The 18,592-nt window shown below is 42.4% G+C and overlaps 2 protein-coding genes across 5 annotated transcripts; both read left to right on the top strand.

The window, feature by feature from the left end:
• Nucleotides 1-57: 57 nt before the first annotated feature.
• Nucleotides 58-11,895, top strand: LOC306941689 (uncharacterized protein). 3 transcript variants are annotated; one of them, XM_079527293.1, is made up of 4 exons: nucleotides 58-414; nucleotides 2,630-2,786; nucleotides 8,524-8,781; nucleotides 10,060-11,895. In XM_079527293.1, the coding sequence occupies exons 1-4, from the start codon at nucleotides 403-405 to the stop codon at nucleotides 11,313-11,315; spliced, it is 1,683 nt and encodes a 560-aa protein (XP_079383419.1). In that variant the 5' UTR covers nucleotides 58-402; the 3' UTR covers nucleotides 11,316-11,895. The 3 variants fall into 3 exon arrangements, with proteins under 3 accessions (XP_079383419.1, XP_079383418.1, XP_079383417.1); XM_079527292.1 differs by lacking the exon at nucleotides 58-414 and having other exon boundaries at nucleotides 2,406-2,786; nucleotides 8,524-8,775; nucleotides 10,060-11,894; XM_079527291.1 differs by lacking the exon at nucleotides 58-414 and having other exon boundaries at nucleotides 2,406-2,786; nucleotides 10,060-11,894.
• A 750-nt stretch (nucleotides 11,896-12,645) lies between these two features.
• On the top strand, nucleotides 12,646-16,815 carry LOC306942263 (uncharacterized protein). Of its 2 annotated transcripts, none has more exons than XM_079528067.1 (3): nucleotides 12,646-12,962; nucleotides 13,699-13,947; nucleotides 14,945-16,815. In XM_079528067.1, the coding sequence occupies exons 1-3, from the start codon at nucleotides 12,767-12,769 to the stop codon at nucleotides 16,216-16,218; spliced, it is 1,719 nt and encodes a 572-aa protein (XP_079384193.1). In that variant the 5' UTR covers nucleotides 12,646-12,766; the 3' UTR covers nucleotides 16,219-16,815. The 2 variants fall into 2 exon arrangements, with proteins under 2 accessions (XP_079384193.1, XP_079384192.1); XM_079528066.1 differs by having other exon boundaries at nucleotides 13,699-13,953.
• The last annotated feature ends 1,777 nt before the right edge of the window (nucleotides 16,816-18,592 follow it).

The raw sequence follows: 18,592 nt of genomic DNA, 5'->3' as shown, positions 1-18,592 counted from the left end.
GTTTACGTGGAAGTAAAAGCCTGGTGACGCGAGGTTAACCTGGAAGTGCAACCCCAGGGCACTGGGCAGCGGAAGTAAACATTGACTTGTCCACAGTGGCTTCAGGCTTGTGTTTATTTTTAGAGAATCATTCAGAAATGTTGTTTGTGATCATAAAGAGAACCATTGTTCCATAACAGTCTATCGATGTGATAATAGCCGCCTAACTAGATACCAAGATGAGTAAAACTCAACGTCTTCGGGTCCTTGTGAAGCAGTTTCTGTCTGCGACTGCTGATCAGATCATGGAAGCTGTTGAAAAGATGATCTCAGGCTACGAGGAAGAAATGTTCCAGTCTAAACGAAAGATCAGTCGACGACGCAAGCTGCTCGATGTGCTTCTACAACCCGAGATCAGGATGAATGGAATATCTGGTATGTGATACAATGTGTGATTGGTGCGTTTATAAAACACAGATCAAATAACATAGAATAATACTAGCTCTGGTCCATATCCTTCTACTGCTTCTACGAGTCTTACTAGCGAAAGACAAGAGCTAAACCGGGGGGTCCCGAGCGGGGCTAGAGAGATGATTGCCTCAATCTTCCCTGCAGAATCAACTCAACCAGCCTCTAATGTAAATAGTCCAGCGGCTTAGTGCACTTTTTTAGGAGAATAGTGCACTTGCGGATAAAAGCGCCTAATTTTTTATGAGGCTTCTTTATATCATGCTAAAGGATTTTAGCCTAGGAGCCCTTGTCAAATATCTATTTTAAATATCAAATTGCAAGACTATCAATATCAATGAAATATGTGAAATATGTGAAAATCCGCCTAGTATTTTTCAGACTATATACATCATAAAATGATCAGATTACTTCCAAATGTGATAAAGTTGACTTATTTTGACATTATTAAAGTCACAGAACATGAAATATCATCAATAACACCTTTATTGCAATGAAGAATACAAATGAATATGCATCATAGTGCGAAACATGTTATAGAGCTGTGCGCATTCTGCCTAGCTGTCACAAAAGTGGGGAACAGTCCAAATTTGCATTGCTGCATTGGCAGGTATACATCACCTTTACAGGTGCATCTGATCAGCTCTCTGCAAGCTCTGGAAACCTTTGGAATGGACAGTAAACTAGCACCCATGACCCTTCTTCCTTGGCCCATAGTTGTGTGGAGAAGGAATCATTTGATGGCTTTGTGTGCTGGTGGCCCAGATGCCTGCTTGGTAGAAAGCCCGTTTCACATGTGAGTGCACCCTGGGTGGGAGGTAATTTCTCTATCGTTCGATTTTGTTCACAGAAGAGTTATTTTCTTTTTTCGTTGATGGAGCTCAAAGGACTGGATTTGTCGTACAAAATTACTGTCAGTCTTTCAAGCTCCCGGAAGTGCTGGCAGTCAACATCTAGTTGCTGGAAGGGATGCTTTGCCAGATTGACGAATGTTTCTGTCGCAGGCAGCATCATAGGCTTGCCAGGTCCGCCAAGCTGACTTCTTACCCTTTCCATTAATAGCCGGGGAGCGGGAATAGAGATGAACCTGTGATGTCATGACATACTTTTTATTTGTGTTTTTTCTATTAACTTGGTCATTAAGGAACACAGAATGAGAGGTCTGCTCTGACCAAATGAATAGAAAAAAAACACAAATAAAAAGTATGTTATTACATCGCAGGTCCTCTCAAATTTTGGGTGACTGGCTCCCCGGCTATTAAGGCATATGTTGTGTCACAACCGGAATATGCGTGAAACATAGGCAGGGCTCGAGATTTGGGTTCCCCTAGGCTATTGCAGTCTACCAAGCGGGCATCTGGGCCACCAGCACACGAAGCCACCAAGTGATTCCTTCTCCACAGAACTATGGGTGGGTTAAGGAAGAAGGGTCATGGGTGCCAGTTTGGCTGACCATTCCAGAGGTTTCCAGAGCTTGCAGAGAGCTGATCAGATGCACCTGTAAAGGTGACTGTAGTGTAGTACCTGAAAATGCAGTAATACAAATTTGGACTGTTCCCCACTTTGCAAATGCAATTGTGACCGCTAGGCAGAAAGCACAGCTCAATAACATGTTTCACACTATGATGCATATCCTTGTACTATAATGGAAAGGGGGAGCAAACCAATATATTTATCCGTCCGGCTTCTCCTACGAAACTTGGCAATTCTGCTCAGCAAGCCATCCTGCTCTGCAAAATCAACATGTCGCAAAAATACTTACCTTATTGATTGTGTGTTGTAATTCACATACTATTTCGAGACTATCTTGAGTTCTTGACTATATAAGCTTTATTCAGTTTATTGAATGTCTAAAGTTACGTTATGCTTCTCATTGAAGCTGTAAAGTGTAAACACTTGAGTTCAGAATGATTCAGAAAAAGATAGTTTACCTGGAAGTAAAAGCCTGGTGACGCGAGGTTAACCTGGAAGTGCAACCCCAGGGCACTGGGCAGCGGAAGTAAACATTGACTTGTCCACAGTGGCTTCAGGCTTGTGTTTATTTTTAGAGAATCATTCAGAAATGTTGTTTGTGATCATAAAGAGAACCATTGTTCCATAACAGTCTATCGATGTGATAATAGCCGCCTAACTAGATACCAAGATGAGTAAAACTCAACGTCTTCGGGTCCTTGTGAAGCAGTTTCTGTCTGCGACTGCTGATCAGATCATGGAAGCTGTTGAAAAGATGATCTCAGGCTACGAGGAAGAAATGTTCCAGTCTAAACGAAAGATCAGTCGACGACGCAAGCTGCTCGATGTGCTTCTACAACCCGAGATCAGGATGAATGGAATATCTGGTATGTGATACAATGTGTGATTGGTGCGTTTATAAAACACAGATCAAATAACATAGAATAATACTAGCTCTGGTCCATATCCTTCTACTGCTTCTACGAGTCTTACTAGCGAAAGACAAGAGCTAAACCGGGGGGTCCCGAGCGGGGCTAGAGAGATGATTGCCTCAATCTTCCCTGCAGAATCAACTCAACCAGCCTCTAATGTAAATAGTCCAGCGGCTTAGTGCACTTTTTTAGGAGAATAGTGCACTTGCGGATAAAAGCGCCTAATTTTTTATGAGGCTTCTTTATATCATGCTAAAGGATTTTAGCCTAGGAGCCCTTGTCAAATATCTATTTTAAATATCAAATTGCAAGACTATCAATATCAATGAAATATGTGAAATATGTGAAAATCCGCCTAGTATTTTTCAGACTATATACATCATAAAATGATCAGATTACTTCCAAATGTGATAAAGTTGACTTATTTTGACATTATTAAAGTCACAGAACATGAAATATCATCAATAACACCTTTATTGCAATGAAGAATACAAATGAATATGCATCATAGTGCGAAACATGTTATAGAGCTGTGCGCATTCTGCCTAGCTGTCACAAAAGTGGGGAACAGTCCAAATTTGCATTGCTGCATTGGCAGGTATACATCACCTTTACAGGTGCATCTGATCAGCTCTCTGCAAGCTCTGGAAACCTTTGGAATGGACAGTAAACTAGCACCCATGACCCTTCTTCCTTGGCCCATAGTTGTGTGGAGAAGGAATCATTTGATGGCTTTGTGTGCTGGTGGCCCAGATGCCTGCTTGGTAGAAAGCCCGTTTCACATGTGAGTGCACCCTGGGTGGGAGGTAATTTCTCTATCGTTCGATTTTGTTCACAGAAGAGTTATTTTCTTTTTTCGTTGATGGAGCTCAAAGGACTGGATTTGTCGTACAAAATTACTGTCAGTCTTTCAAGCTCCCGGAAGTGCTGGCAGTCAACATCTAGTTGCTGGAAGGGATGCTTTGCCAGATTGACGAATGTTTCTGTCGCAGGCAGCATCATAGGCTTGCCAGGTCCGCCAAGCTGACTTCTTACCCTTTCCATTAATAGCCGGGGAGCGGGAATAGAGATGAACCTGTGATGTCATGACATACTTTTTATTTGTGTTTTTTCTATTAACTTGGTCATTAAGGAACACAGAATGAGAGGTCTGCTCTGACCAAATGAATAGAAAAAAAACACAAATAAAAAGTATGTTATTACATCGCAGGTCCTCTCAAATTTTGGGTGACTGGCTCCCCGGCTATTAAGGCATATGTTGTGTCACAACCGGAATATGCGTGAAACATAGGCAGGGCTCGAGATTTGGGTTCCCCTAGGCTATTGCAGTCTACCAAGCGGGCATCTGGGCCACCAGCACACGAAGCCACCAAGTGATTCCTTCTCCACAGAACTATGGGTGGGTTAAGGAAGAAGGGTCATGGGTGCCAGTTTGGCTGACCATTCCAGAGGTTTCCAGAGCTTGCAGAGAGCTGATCAGATGCACCTGTAAAGGTGACTGTAGTGTAGTACCTGAAAATGCAGTAATACAAATTTGGACTGTTCCCCACTTTGCAAATGCAATTGTGACCGCTAGGCAGAAAGCACAGCTCAATAACATGTTTCACACTATGATGCATATCCTTGTACTATAATGGAAAGGGGGAGCAAACCAATATATTTATCCGTCCGGCTTCTCCTACGAAACTTGGCAATTCTGCTCAGCAAGCCATCCTGGGAAGCAGTATAGGGGAAGGCCTCTCGGAGGACATGAACACCCTTTCTTCATACCTGAAGGACTGCCGCCTCAAGCTCAGTGTTGAGAAGACTGTAGCAACAATGTTCCACCTCTACAAAAGGGAAGCAACTCGCCAAATCAACATCATGGTCGACGGTGCCCGGCTACAGTCCCAGTCCTCACCGACATACATGGAGTGAAGCTCGACAGAACACTGTCCTTTAAACAACACCTGGACAGTGTTAAGGGAAAGCCCGTGCCGCACTGATACAGCATCTAGCTGGCACCACGTGGGGAGTCACCACAAAGACACTGCGCATCTCCACCGAGGCCCTAGTTTTCCCTGCCGCTGAATACTGTGCCTCAGCCTGGAATCGCCCCAGCAGAGGTCAGGCGAGAAGCAGCCACACTGGCCCTCACTCGGAACAAGGTCGTCACGGAGACACCACAGCGTACGCATCTCAAGTCCCGGCGGCCCTTTGCCACACAGGCCCAGGAACTGCTCGGCACAACACCAGCCGACACCTCCAAGGCTTCCTGGGTGAAGGCAAGATGGAGGGACCAGTGGAAGGCAGCAGATCCTTCCAGGCTTCACTACTACATCGAGGATCTCACAGATGTTCCTGGCCAGCGCCTCCCCCGCAGGGAGTGGACAACCCTCAACCGCCTGAGAACGGGTGTGGGACGCTTTGGTGCATCCATGCAGAAGTGGGGTCTCACAGACAGTGCCCACTGAGAATGTGGGGATCCATTACAGACTGTGGAACACGTGCTGACCAGCTGCCCCACATACCGGCCACCAAATAGTGATCAAGGCTTAATTGACCTAGACAATGACACACTGGACTGGCTTGCTGCAATGGAGCTGAAGGACATATACGACAGAAGAAGCACAAACAAATTCTACATGCCACAGGAATCCATCTGCACTACATTGCCTTCGCTCACCTGTCATATGTATTGTACAAATATTGCTTTTGTGTGCCATACTGTTATTGTGCAACATTTTGCTGTGACGCAAATTATATCACAATTTCCACATTCACCGACCCCTCCCCTTTTCACTTCACACACACACGCGCACACACAGCAGCACGGTATGGTACAGTACAGTATGGTACGGTACGGTAACGTACAGTCTGGTACATTACGGTACAGTAACATACAGTATGGTACAGTAACATACAGTATGGTACATTGCAGTACAGTACAGTACAGTACAGTACAGTATTGTACAGTACGGTACAGTATGGTACAGTACAGTACGCTACAGTATGGTTCAGTACCACACCCAAAATGTAGTCTGACTGAACAAGTGGGCACCCTGCACAAGTGGCCACCCGGACAACTGGCCACCTGGATGGTGTGGCGCGAGACCGTCCGATGGCCGGTCGAGTTATAGTTAATTTGTATGTATTCTTCATTGCAATAAAGGTGTTATTGATGATATTTCATGTTCTGTGACTTTAATAATGTCAAAATAAGTCAACTTTATCACATTTGGAAATAATCTGATCATTTTATGATGTATATAGTCTGAAAAATACTAGGCGGATTTTCACATATTTCACATATTGCATTGATAATAATGTCTTGCAATTTGATATTTAAAATAGATATTTGACAAGGGCTCCTAGGCTAAAATTCAATAACTGACCCTAACGAACCATCATGCAAAAAATTACGCTTTTATCCGCAATTGCACTATCCTTTCACTAAGCCGCCGGACTAAAAACGCCCAAATTAAAATCAAATGTTTATTCTGGTGAAATTCAGTATGATTGGTTTAGAATTGCATAATGAGTTTTTTCACCTATCTCAGATGTTGGTCAACTAATTATCTACTGTGAGACTACCTGTTTAATGCACAGCTGTTTAATTTTAGCCTATTAAGTCACATCTCACATGGTTACCATCAGGCCTGGAATTTCATCCTTTTAGGGGCAAGGCCACTTGGCCTTTAGTGTGGTCAACTTTTTGAGGGCACAAGGCCAAGTGCCAGGGCATGAAGGCCATCAATTAAAACAATGATTTTAAGTCCCCGGTCATCATTATTTTAGCTTAAAGGTTAAGGATGATTACATTTTTTTTAATTTAAAGGCGAACATTGGTTCAGAATAGTTCTTCTTAAATAGGCTACATTCATTTTTATAGCCCTATGTTTCTGTTCTGCCTTGTTTGTTTTTCTTCTGCTATAGTCACAACTGTGTGATATGTTCCTTGTTTTTGTTTTCTTCTATTGTTTATACTGTGCAAATTGTTCAGCACCTTCTAACTTTGTTTCAAAAGGTGCTTTATAAATAACATTTACTTAATTACTTACATAACTTTTGAATGAGGGCTTGGTTTAGAAAAGCCTATATTTTGTGCTAAAGTAATATATTGAATAACATATAAATGTAGATTTTAAGGCTAGACTGGCATATGGCATTGTGGGGCTGCAGGACTGAGGACTCTGGAGATAAGTCAAGTGTAAAAAGCATTTTGTACAATTGTGTGCTTATGAACATTTACCACGTTATGTCCGCATTGATACAGAAATGAATGATTATTAAGCGAGCGACGCGTGGTGTACAGTGAGCGCGCTCTGGTGCTTGGCTACTAGCGTTTGGCTAGCGATATTAGCCGTGTAGTGGCCAGCGTTGGCTGTTTAAACAATTTACTCTGTCAACTAACGTAGCAGACGATAGCGTGGTAAATGGTGGAGGAGTCCTGCAGTCTATGCTGTTGCGTGGTGTTGTTTTGTGAGTTTATATGTCCATGAAGACGAGTCACGTTGGTCTTAACACACGGGCTCTGTGTGATAATAATCCTGAAGCGCTGAGTGTCAGTGTGAGTGAGAGCTGTCAGTGCGTGTATGCGTGCATGGAGCGGAGGAGGAGGAGGGAGGAGGCAAAGTAACGCGAAAGAATCAAACCACTTGGCAAATGGCAACACAACTACAATAGCCTACAGACAATACAAGTCTGCGCGAGACGTTTGGGGAAGGTTACCGTAATGACTGGAAAATTGCGCAGAGGACAAACGGTAAAATGAACTGCTGTGGGCGCCGGTCGGGGCACATGGGCACCGCGGCCACTGTGGCCGTCTGGGCATATACTTTTTCGAGGGGCACAAGGCCAAAGAGAGGGGCAACGACGGCCATGGCCGCCGTGGCCGCCGTGAAATTCCTGCCCTGGTTACCATGGTATCAGAGATGCTGGTATAAAAGTGATCATCTTTGGATTTTATTGCACATCCATTCCAAAGTTGAAAATGGTCCTTAAATTAGCACTACAGTTACTGAGAAATGGCCACTGGACATTAGGTTTTGCAACATTCCCTGAGATTTACATTTTACTGGTGGGGAAATTCTAGCCCTAGAATGTCTGTGATCATACGTTTTCATATATTCCTGAATACACAGCCATAGAACACCCATGTCTGCTTCCAGTTGCGGCGCATCATGCGCAGCAAAATTCGGCGCTCCGTTTGTACTCACCCATTTAATAATTCCAAAGATTTGGCATAAGGTATGATCCTCTACTTTCATATCCATCTGAAAGTTCTGGCACAAAACGTGTATTTAGTCAAATACCAGGGAAGCACAAATGTTTGGGGCACACAATGGTGGGTTTTGAAATTTGAATGGTGCTGGGTAATTAAATCACACCACCTGCCCCAAACAGCAGTAAACGTTACAGATAGAGGGCATGTATAAATATAAGTACAGTAGGTGAAGAATAGTAACATCATCACAGTAAAGATACACTCAAACAAAAATATTAATAAAAGTATACAGACATACTGTAGTGTATATGTATGTGTGATGCCAAATAAAAAGGTGGGGGGAAAAAGGACTCTCTTTAATAGAATGAACCAGTATGTTGAAACGGGAGACACCACACACACACACACACACACACACACACACACACACACACACAGATGTTGTAATGATTGCTGAATGTTCTCTTCTCCTTTTCTGCTCCTCAGAGGAAGCACAACTCAACCTCTCTGTGTGGGAGGAGGATCTCCTCACTGAGCAGCAGCAGCAGGAGTGGAATTCCTGTGAAGTCCCTGTGAAGCATTTTCTGTCTGTAGCTGCTGATAGGATTGTGGAAGCTGTTGAGAAGACGATCTCAGGCTACAAGGGAGAAATGCGCCAGTCCAAACGAGAGATCAGTCGACAATGCAAGATGCTAAATGCACTTCTACAACCTGAGATCAGGTTACTTAGAATACCAGGTAAAGGTATGTGTTCAAATGTATCTGATTGACGTGGTGACATTAGCCCTAGAATGGCTGTGATATTCCAGATACACAGCCATAGATCCACAGATATGCACGCCCGGGTAGCAGACTGATCGTGGCAGTATTTTAACTTCACTTCACTGCGTGAGCGTGTGTACTCGCCCAATAATTAATGAATTGCTGCGACTTGGAGTCGGATATTGTTGTGTAGTTTCATACCCATTTGAAAGTTCTAGTTTTTAGTAATATCTCCACTTTTACACGACCTGCACTTGGATAACTTTCCCTGCCCGTGATGGGCCTGGCAGGATTGCTTGACTGAAGAAATTAAAAATTCCTTTGGGGAGCACAAAACGTATGGGGCATTACGTATGTGATTATTACAATGGGCCCTGGGAGCAGTTATGGGTTAAGTGTCTTACTCTAGGGATTATTGATTGATCGATTGAATGAATGAATCGTTTATTAGACAGAAATGTCTAATAAATTAGACAGAAATGTCTAATAAATGGCAAGAGTACAGTCAAACACTTAGTCCAAAAGGGATAGCACAAAAACAAATTGCTTCCCGTCTTGTTTCCATTTAGGCCCTATGCAATCAATTCATAGACATGAAGAATAACAACAAAATAATAATAATTATACATTGACACATATGTGGAATCGGTGGGCTGGTTGGTCCGACTGTCATTAGACCGACAATCTACCTCAAACCCTAAACCTAACCCTAAAAGCAAGCACGGGAGCAGCGCGTGTTCGACCACATGTCAGACTGTTGTTTCCGCATGTCGGTCCGTTGCTGTGTCTAATCTGCGTGTGCATCCCGATTGACATACATTCTTTATCCAGCCATACTATTTTTACATTTCTTTAGGACATTGTAAAATGAGTCATAAATGCCTGGCACTCCCACTTCTGGTCCTGGATGTCAATGCTATGTGACTGAGTCCTGAAGCTACAGTGAAGGACAGGTCACACATGGGGCTACTGTGAGACTACCATGATTACGGCACAGCTGTTTAACCAATTCAGTAACAGCTCCATTGGTTACCATATGATATCAGTAGAGATGCTGTAATTAAGGGATAATTCCCTTTTTTAATCTTTGGATTTAACCATCCAAAGGTTCTTGGATGTGCTAGATGAAAACCTGTAAATTGGCACTACGGTTACAGAGAAATGTCGACAGGACACTTGAAGTAAGAACCTTGAGATGTGTGATATACTGATGTTGTTTAATCCTTGCTGAATGTTCACATCTCCTTTTCTGCTCCTCAGATGAAATAGGCAATGTAGAAGAACCTCGGTCTGTCACTTCAGCTGAGCAGATGATCATAGAGGCTGATGAAGAAGTCCCATCTCCAGGATTCTCTGAACCTGAAAACGAAGATGACAATGTCTGGAATGCTACTCAAGATGGAGACAGTGACAGAAGAGAAGAGTGGTCACCAAAGCGACGCAAACAACATAGCACACTGATTGACAAGACACCACAGACAAATAAAAATAAAAAATCCTATATCTGCAAAGTATGTGGGAAATCTTTTCATTATGAAGGCCCATTTCTGAAACATTTGAAAAGTCACCCTAAAGATGACTGCGGGCTGTGTGGGATGTGCTTCAAGACGGAGGAGGATTTTGAACTTCACCTGAAAACTCACGAGAATGAGATGAGAAATGAGATTGCAACTCGCAAGAATGTGAAAGTAGTGGTTTGTGATGTTTGTGGAAAATGCTTTCCCAGTAGTAGCAGTTTGGAGAGGCACATGAGGAGCCACACGGGAGAGAAGCCGTTCACATGTGAGGTGTGTGGTAAATCCTTCAAGTTTACCAACAGTATGAAAGTTCACCTCAGGACCCACACTGGAGAGAAGCCTTTCAGATGTGAGTTGTGTGGTAAAGCATTCAGCTGTCAATCGAAATTGACAAGACACCACCTAGTCCACACTGGGGAGAAGCCATATGCATGCACCATCTGCAGCGAACATTTCATCAGGTACACTACATTAAGAAAACACGTGCGGAATCATTTAAAACGCAAAAAAAGCACTTTAACCAGTACCACTCCTGTATATGACGATGGGAATGTTGATGCAGTGGTGATCACAAAAGAGCAGCTCGTGCAAATCATATGTAAAGTGTGTGGGAAGGATTTTCACTCCAAAGCCTCATTGGTGAATCATCTGGAAAGTCACCCTAAAGATGACTGTGGGCTGTGTGGGATGCAGTTTAATACAGAGGAGGATTTTGAACTTCACCTGAAAACTCACAAGAATGAGATTGCAAAGGTTTGTGATGTTTGTGGGAAATGCTTTGCCAAACCTTTCTATTTGGAGATACACATGAGGAGCCACACTGGAGAGAAGCGGTTCAAATGCAATGTGTGTGATAAAGCCTTCAGACAACACAGCGCACTGACAGATCACAGCAGGATCCACACTGGGGAGAAGCCATTCTCTTGCACCACCTGCAGTAAATGCTTCAAAAGCATCGCTAATTTAAATCAACACAGACGGAGATGCAGAATCATTTAAAAGATGACCACTCCTGTATTTGACAAATGCAGAGGTGGAAGACGGTATAGCCCAGACATCAAAAGAACAGCCGTTCACATGCAAGTTGTGTGGTAAAGACTTCAGTGTACGCAACACACTTTGAAAAGACACCTCAGGATCCACGCTGGGGAGAAGACATACTTGTGCACCATCTGCAGCACTATCTCTAGTTTATTCCCATACCACAGTTTCTTGTATATCAATTATCTATCTGTAGCTCAGGCAATTAACAATCTCTCACTCATATTGTTTTTTGAAGGGTGCTCCTATGCCCAGCTATGTGTGTCTATTAATTAATCAATTAAACTTAACAGTTAATAATGAATCTAATTTTCTGTGGTTATATCATTGGGTGATTTTCTGTGAATGTGCACGTGGCAGAGGAAGAATTGTATTGCTAAGGAATTTATTTCCAGATTGGACATTCTTCTGATAATATTCCCTGATTATACAGTAACAGTATAGTATGTGGTGTAACACATTCACCATTATTCATTTGTTTGGCAGGTAAATGCATCACATCAATCAAATTGTTTTTTCACTGCATCTTTTAGGAACCATTATGACGTGCAAAACGCATCTGTTGTAAATGTGCTCAAATGCAAATTCACCTTTATGAATGATTTCAGCTTTAAATGATCAATTACATTTGTTATAGTTGCAACATTAGACCACTGTGTCTAGTCTTTACTTTTATCCTGTAATGTTTAGTTTAGGGCCTAAACTTTAGGCTGTTTGGTGAGAAAGATTAAGTTGTATTCAGTTGCAGCTGCTTTGCAGATTGTTGTACTGGCTTTGATAGATGGTCCACTTATCCAGTCTAGATTTTGAAGCTCAATCCAATTATGATTGTGAAGTTGACATTCTTTATTTTCTTTTACATTTGGTGCTTTTAGGCGATATAGCTGTTTTAGCTTTAGTCTGGCAGCCGGGCTGTGAAGTGGGACATTTGGTATATATCTTTTTTAATTTGGCCTAAAATATTGTTTTTAAAGGTATGGTCACATATATTCCTCTATAAAAGGAATTGCTCAATGCTGACACCTGTTCAGCAACTGGATTCATGAATTTACACACACACACACACACACACACACACACACACACACACACCAAATTTCTCACTTAGAAGAAACCTGTTGACTGTCGGACTACTTTGGGATGCTTGCAAAGCAACTTTTATTACAGTCAGAAAGTTATTCTTCTACCACCAGGCGGCGCCGATCTGGATAAGAGCTTCTGATGGGTTTAGAAAAGCATAGTTTACCTGGAAGTGCAACCCCAGTGCAGCGTAAACATTGACTTCACTTCCAGTGTTAAAAAAAAATCATTCAGTACTGTTTGTGATCATATCATAAAGAGAACCATTGTTCTTAATAACCGTATATCAGTATATCAATGTGATAAAAGCCGCCTAACTAGATACCAAGATGAGTAAAACTCAAGGTCTTCGGGTCCTTGTGAAGCAGTTTCTGTCTGCGACTGCTGATCAGATCGTGGAAGCTGTTGAAAAGATGATCTCAGGCTACGAGGAACAAATGTTCCAATCTAAACGAAAGATCAGTCGACGACGCAAGCTGCGCGATGTGCTTCTACAACCTGAGATCAGGTTAAATGGAATATCTGGTATGTGATACAATGTGTGATTGGTGCGTTTAGATTAGAATTATCATTTGAATACCAGACGTAATTGCCTCAATCTAGCCTGCGGAATCCACTTAACCAGTAATGTAAAACGTCCAGTCCACTTGTCAAAATGTTTATTCTGGTGAGGTACACTGAGGGGGGTACACTGAAGGACAGGTCACACATGGGTCTAGTGTTGTTCAGTCTAGCGTTGGTACTTGTTCAACCGATGTTAGATATCATCTACTGTGAGACTACCTGTTTAATGCACAGCTGTTTAACATTAAGTCACAGCTACCAATACCATGGCATCAGAGGTGCTGCTAGTCCTGTTTTGGGATTTTATTGCAGTGCACATTCAAAGGTTCTGGTCAAATAGTTGAAAATAGTTACTGAGAAATGGCCACTGGGCACATTTTGCATCATTTCCTGAGACCGATGCCTTTACTGGTGGAAATTCAGGCTCCAGGGACAGCAGTGAAAGTTACAGATAGAGAGAGCATATAAGTAGCCTACAGTAGGTGAAGAAGACACCACAGTAAATATACCCTCAAACAAAATATGAATCATAGTATACAGACATACTGTAGTGTACACCAATCATTCTGCCTGAGATGTGCGATGTCAAGTGAAAAGATTGTGTACTATCCCTTGAATAGAATGAAAAAGGAGACATCCCACACACACACAGATGTAATGATTGCTGAATGTTCTCTTCTCCTTTTCTGCTCCTCAGAGGAAGCACAACTCAACCTCTCTGTGTGGGAGGAGGATCTCCTCACTGAGCAGCAGCAAGAGTGGAATTCCTGTGAAGTCCCTGTGAAGCATTTTCTGTCTGTAGCTGCTGATAGGATTGTGGAAGCTGTTGAGAAGACGATCTCAGGCTACAAGGGAGAAATGCGCCAATCGAAACGAGAGATCAGTCGACAATGCAAGATGCTAAATGCACTTCTACAACCTGACATCAGGTTAACTAGAATACCAGGTAAAGGTATGTGTTTAAATGTATCTTATTGACGTGGTGACATTAGCCCTAGAATGGCTGTGATATTCCAGATACACAGCCATATAGATCCATAGCTATGCAGGCCCTGCGGGTAACAAAATGATCGTGGCGGTATTTAAACTTGTATCACTGCGTGTGTGTACTCATGGGACCCCCTCAAGGACCACTGGTGGTCCCCGGACCAGTGTTCTAGATGAAAACGGTTTCTTAAATTGGCACTACAGTTACAGAGAAATGCCCACAGGACACATAACATTTTGAAGCAAAAACCTTGAGGTGTGTGACTACCATGTTTACTGCACACGCACAGCTGTTTTAACCAATTAACTCCATTGGTTACCATGGTATCAGTGGGGATGCTGTAATTAAAGAGATAGTTCTGTTTTTTAATCTTTAGATTTAATATCGCACATCCAATGATCCTTGGATGTGTTAGTGTGCTAGATGAAAACTTTCTTAACCCATTCTGTCCTGGAATCCCTTTTGGTGTTTCATGCATTGTGTTATGCTTTAGCTAAATGGTTACAGGACACTTAACACTTTGAACCAAGAACCTTGAGATGTGTGATATACTTAATCATTGCTGAATGTTCACTTCTCCCTTTCAGTCTTCTAAATCTGAACATTTCTGAAAAACCTATCTTTCTATGTCAGTGGTTCTCAAACTATTTCATGTCAAGGACCCCAAAAATTATATGTAATTGGCCGCCGACCCCCATCTGAAAATATGTTCCAGGGACCCCCCAGAAGCAAAGATTTGAAAACGTTCGCTCTGAAAGAATATATATTCAAAGATTTGTGCCACATTTTTACGATTTTTCAAAAATAGCAGATCTACAAGCTCATAGCGCGGCACCGAGATCTACTATTTTTCAATAGTATAACATACAGTTAATGCCTAAAACACCAAAAGGGGTTCCCGTCCAGAATGGGTTAATCATTGCTGAATGTTCACTTCTCCTTTTCTGCTCCTCAGATGAAATAGGCAAAGTAGAAGAACCTCTACCTGTCACTTCAGCTGAGCAGATGATCATAGAGGCTGATGAAGAAGTCCCATCTCCAGGATTCTCTGAGCCTGAAAACGAAGATGACGATGTCTGGAATGCTACTCAAGATGGAGACAGTGACAGAAATGAAGCTATTCAAGATGCACACAGTGACGGAAGTGAAGAGTGGTCGCCAACGCCAAACAATCTCACACTGACTGATAAGACACCACAGACAAGTAAAAATAAAAAGTCCTGTATCTGCAACTGCAAAGTATGTGGGAAATCTTATGATCATGAAGGCTACTTTCTGAAGCATTTGAAAAGTCACCCTAAAGATGAATGTGGGCTGTGTGGGATGCACTGCAAGACAGAGGAGGATTTTGAACTTCACCTGAAAACTCACAAGAATGAGTTTGCAACTCGCAAGAAGACGAAAGTAGTTTGTGATGTTTGTGGAAGATGCTTTCCCAGTAATTATAAATTGGAGCTTCACATGAGGAGCCACACGGGAGAGAAGCCGTTCACATGTGAGGTGTGTGGTAAATCCTTCACCTTTCACCAAAGTATGATAGATCACCTCAGAACCCACACTGGAGAGAAGCCTTTCAGATGCGAGTTGTGTGGTAAATCATTCAGATTTCAAGGGACATTGACAAGACACCACCTGATCCACACTGGGGAGAAGCCATACGCATGCACCATCTGCAGCGAACATTTCATCAGGTACTCTACATTAAGAAAACACATGCAGACTCATTTAAAACGCAAAAACATCACTGTAACCAGTACCACTCTTGTATATGACAATGGGGATGTTGATACAGAGGTGATCACAAAAGAGCAGCTGGTGCGAATCATATGTAAAGTGTGTGGGAAGGATTTTCACTCCAAAGTCTCACTGGTAAATCATCTGGAAAGTCACCCTAAAGATGACTGCGGGCTGTGTGGGATGCACTTTAATACAGAGGAGGATTTTGAACTTCACCTGAAAACCCACGAGAATGAGATTTCAAAGGTTTGTGATGTTTGTGGGAAATGCTTTGCCAAAACTTTGTATTTGGAGAAACACATGAGGAGCCACATGGGAGAGAAGCGGTTCAAATGCAATGTGTGTGATAAATCCTTCAGACAACACTGCGGACTGACGCAACACACCAGGATCCACACTGGGGAGAAGCCATTCTCATGCACCACCTGCAGTAAATGCTTCAGAACCAGCTCTAATTTACATCAACACATGCAGAGATGCAGAATCATCTAAAAGATGACCACACCTTGCACGTTCACATGCAAGGTGTGGTAAAGACTTCAGTGTACGCAACACACTTTGAAAAGACACCTCAGGGTCCACGCTGGGGAGAAGACATACTTGTGCACCATCTGCAGCACTATCTCGTTTTATTCATTCCCATACCACAGTTTCTTGTATATCAATGATCTAATCTGTAGCTCAGGCAATTAACAATGTTTCACTCATATTGTTTTTTGAAGGGTGCTCCTGACCTATGCCCAGCTTTGTGTGTCTCTTAGGGAGGGTAATCGTAAAATGTATTTTGGCGGGCCTTGATGCCGTCGTAATGGCTGATTATACACTTTTGCCATTTTCAGCATGCAACCAACTGTAAAATGATTTATACTGGATTTCTTGTCCACTAGCCCCTTCCTAACTAGTTTGTATGTGTTGACTAAATTGTCAATATATTTAGGCCCCTTTCAGACGACGATGGTCTCCAGATAAAACGGCAAAGTCCCGTTGCGTTCTCAGTTTTTATTGACCCTTTACACGAGAACGCACACTTTATGAAAACGCTATAATATCGCTAGGTGGCGGTAACGGGCTGCCAAATAGACCAGTCACCCACGTTATGTACAAGAAGAAGAGCTAGCTCCCCCTTCACGCAACAGTTTCATTGTTCCCCGTGTCAATCACACTACAACACACACTACAAGTACACACTTCAACCCCCACTTTTCAATGACTTACATAGCTTGCTGTGTTAGGTGTTAGACTACGAGACCATTGTCACCATTGGCCGTGAGTTCAAGCCTCACCGCGGACAGGTTTTTGCGGTCACTTTATTTTCTCACATATTAAAAACGCTACCAGATTAAAGTTAGGAATAAATAATACTGAGGTAAATGTTAATTAATAGGTTAATAGGGGATTTCATTCACAGGGAGGGTGATTGTGGTGACAGACAGCCCAGAGCATGCAGGCAGAGCGCGCCACGGGATGGTTGAAATGAAATGAAATGAAATCTATATTTACCCAGGGTATCTGGGCTAAGCTCAAGAACTTGTTTCCAGCCAGGCCCTGCTCATAGAACACATTTCATCGTAGTGGTTGATGCCTTGTTCAAGGGCATTTCAGCGGTGGTAATTTTAACGTGTGTGTGATTCGAACTGGGAACCTTCCGGTATCTAGACCGCGCCGCTATCCGTTCGGGTTATATATTTTATAATACATTAGGCTACATAAACGCTGCTGCCGCGGCTGCCACCTATCACAATTAAGGCATTTTATTTACATCATGGTTTTACATTCACCATCGCTGATGAGCAGCGCTTTGTAGGCGAGGAGGGAGGCTTGTTCAGGAACTCCATTATATCATAATTATGCATCAATGTAATAATATATGCGCTGCGAGCCAACGTGAGCCATGATGTCATAAGTTTTGCGGATTCACCGTTTTGCCTGTTTACACGGAGAAGGGATAAAACGGCGTTCTCAAAGATTTCCACTCTGGGAGGTGGTTTCACTTTGATGCGTTTTCACCTCCTGAGAACACCCTTCTCGTCTAAAAGGACCCCAGTAAACGATACTTTATTTTCCCGTTTCTTATGAACACCATCCTCATCTAAAAGCCACCTTAGTCTTAGTTTTAGTCATCATGGTCGTTTTTGTCAGTGAAAAAAGGTAGTTGTCGAACATTTTTCGTCATATTAGTCGACGAAAACAACACTGGCTCAGATATTCAGCTAATGTAGCCTATATTCTCCTTTTAGCAGCTGCATGCACTGCTACCTGTTGGAATAAAAATGACATACGATTTAGTAAAGCAGTGGTTTTCAAACTTTTTTCACATCAAGACCCAAGACTAAAGAATATTTTGTTATCGTTGGATAAGATCTTGTCCACAATTCCATGCTGTATTGATGTTGGTACCATTAGGAGAGATAACAGGCACATGTTGATCTAAATAACAGTTTCTCGGCCTGGGCTGTGGCTCAGCGGTCCAGGCACCTTGGCTGGTAATCCAGTCTGGCAGTGTGCCGCGGGTTCGACTCCCGATCCTGTCTGCCTTTACTGCATGTCACCCCCCCATCTCTCTCCCCATTTACAATTTAGGCATTTATCAGACGCTCTTAATCCAGAGCGATTTACATTAAGCAAGAACAAAAAGCATGGCAATACATCACAACACAACAAAGTAGTTAGTTATCATGAAACATGCTTAAGCTAAGAACGTAACAGTGGAATATCTATATAATGAAACTATACATATAAACTATACATATATACTACTATACATATATACTATATATGTATTATATTATATGCTCACGCTCAAAGTTGTGAGCTTGTAGATCAGCTATTTTTGGTCTAACTTTCAACTGTCCATATGTTTTTGATT

Source organism: Electrona antarctica (genome assembly GCF_951216825.1).
Source record: "Electrona antarctica genome assembly, chromosome: 18".
Classification (NCBI taxonomy): domain Eukaryota; kingdom Metazoa; phylum Chordata; class Actinopteri; order Myctophiformes; family Myctophidae; genus Electrona; species Electrona antarctica.
This window is presented reverse-complemented; position numbering and strand designations above follow the sequence as displayed.

Bases quoted from the DNA above. Each gene is read 5' to 3' on its own strand.
- LOC306941689 (XM_079527291.1), top strand. From the start codon at position 2,591: ATGAGTAAAACTCAACGTCTTCGGGTCCTTGTGAAGCAGTTTCTGTCT. The intron at 2,787-8,523 runs GTATGTGATACA...TCTGCTCCTCAG, and splicing joins CAGGATGAATGGAATATCTG to AGGAAGCACAACTCAACCTC. The intron at 8,782-10,059 runs GTATGTGTTCAA...TCTGCTCCTCAG, and splicing joins ACTTAGAATACCAGGTAAAG to ATGAAATAGGCAATGTAGAA.
- LOC306942263 (XM_079528066.1), top strand. From the start codon at position 12,767: ATGAGTAAAACTCAAGGTCTTCGGGTCCTTGTGAAGCAGTTTCTGTCT. The intron at 12,963-13,698 runs GTATGTGATACA...TCTGCTCCTCAG, and splicing joins CAGGTTAAATGGAATATCTG to AGGAAGCACAACTCAACCTC. The intron at 13,954-14,944 runs GTATGTGTTTAA...TCTGCTCCTCAG, and splicing joins AACTAGAATACCAGGTAAAG to ATGAAATAGGCAAAGTAGAA.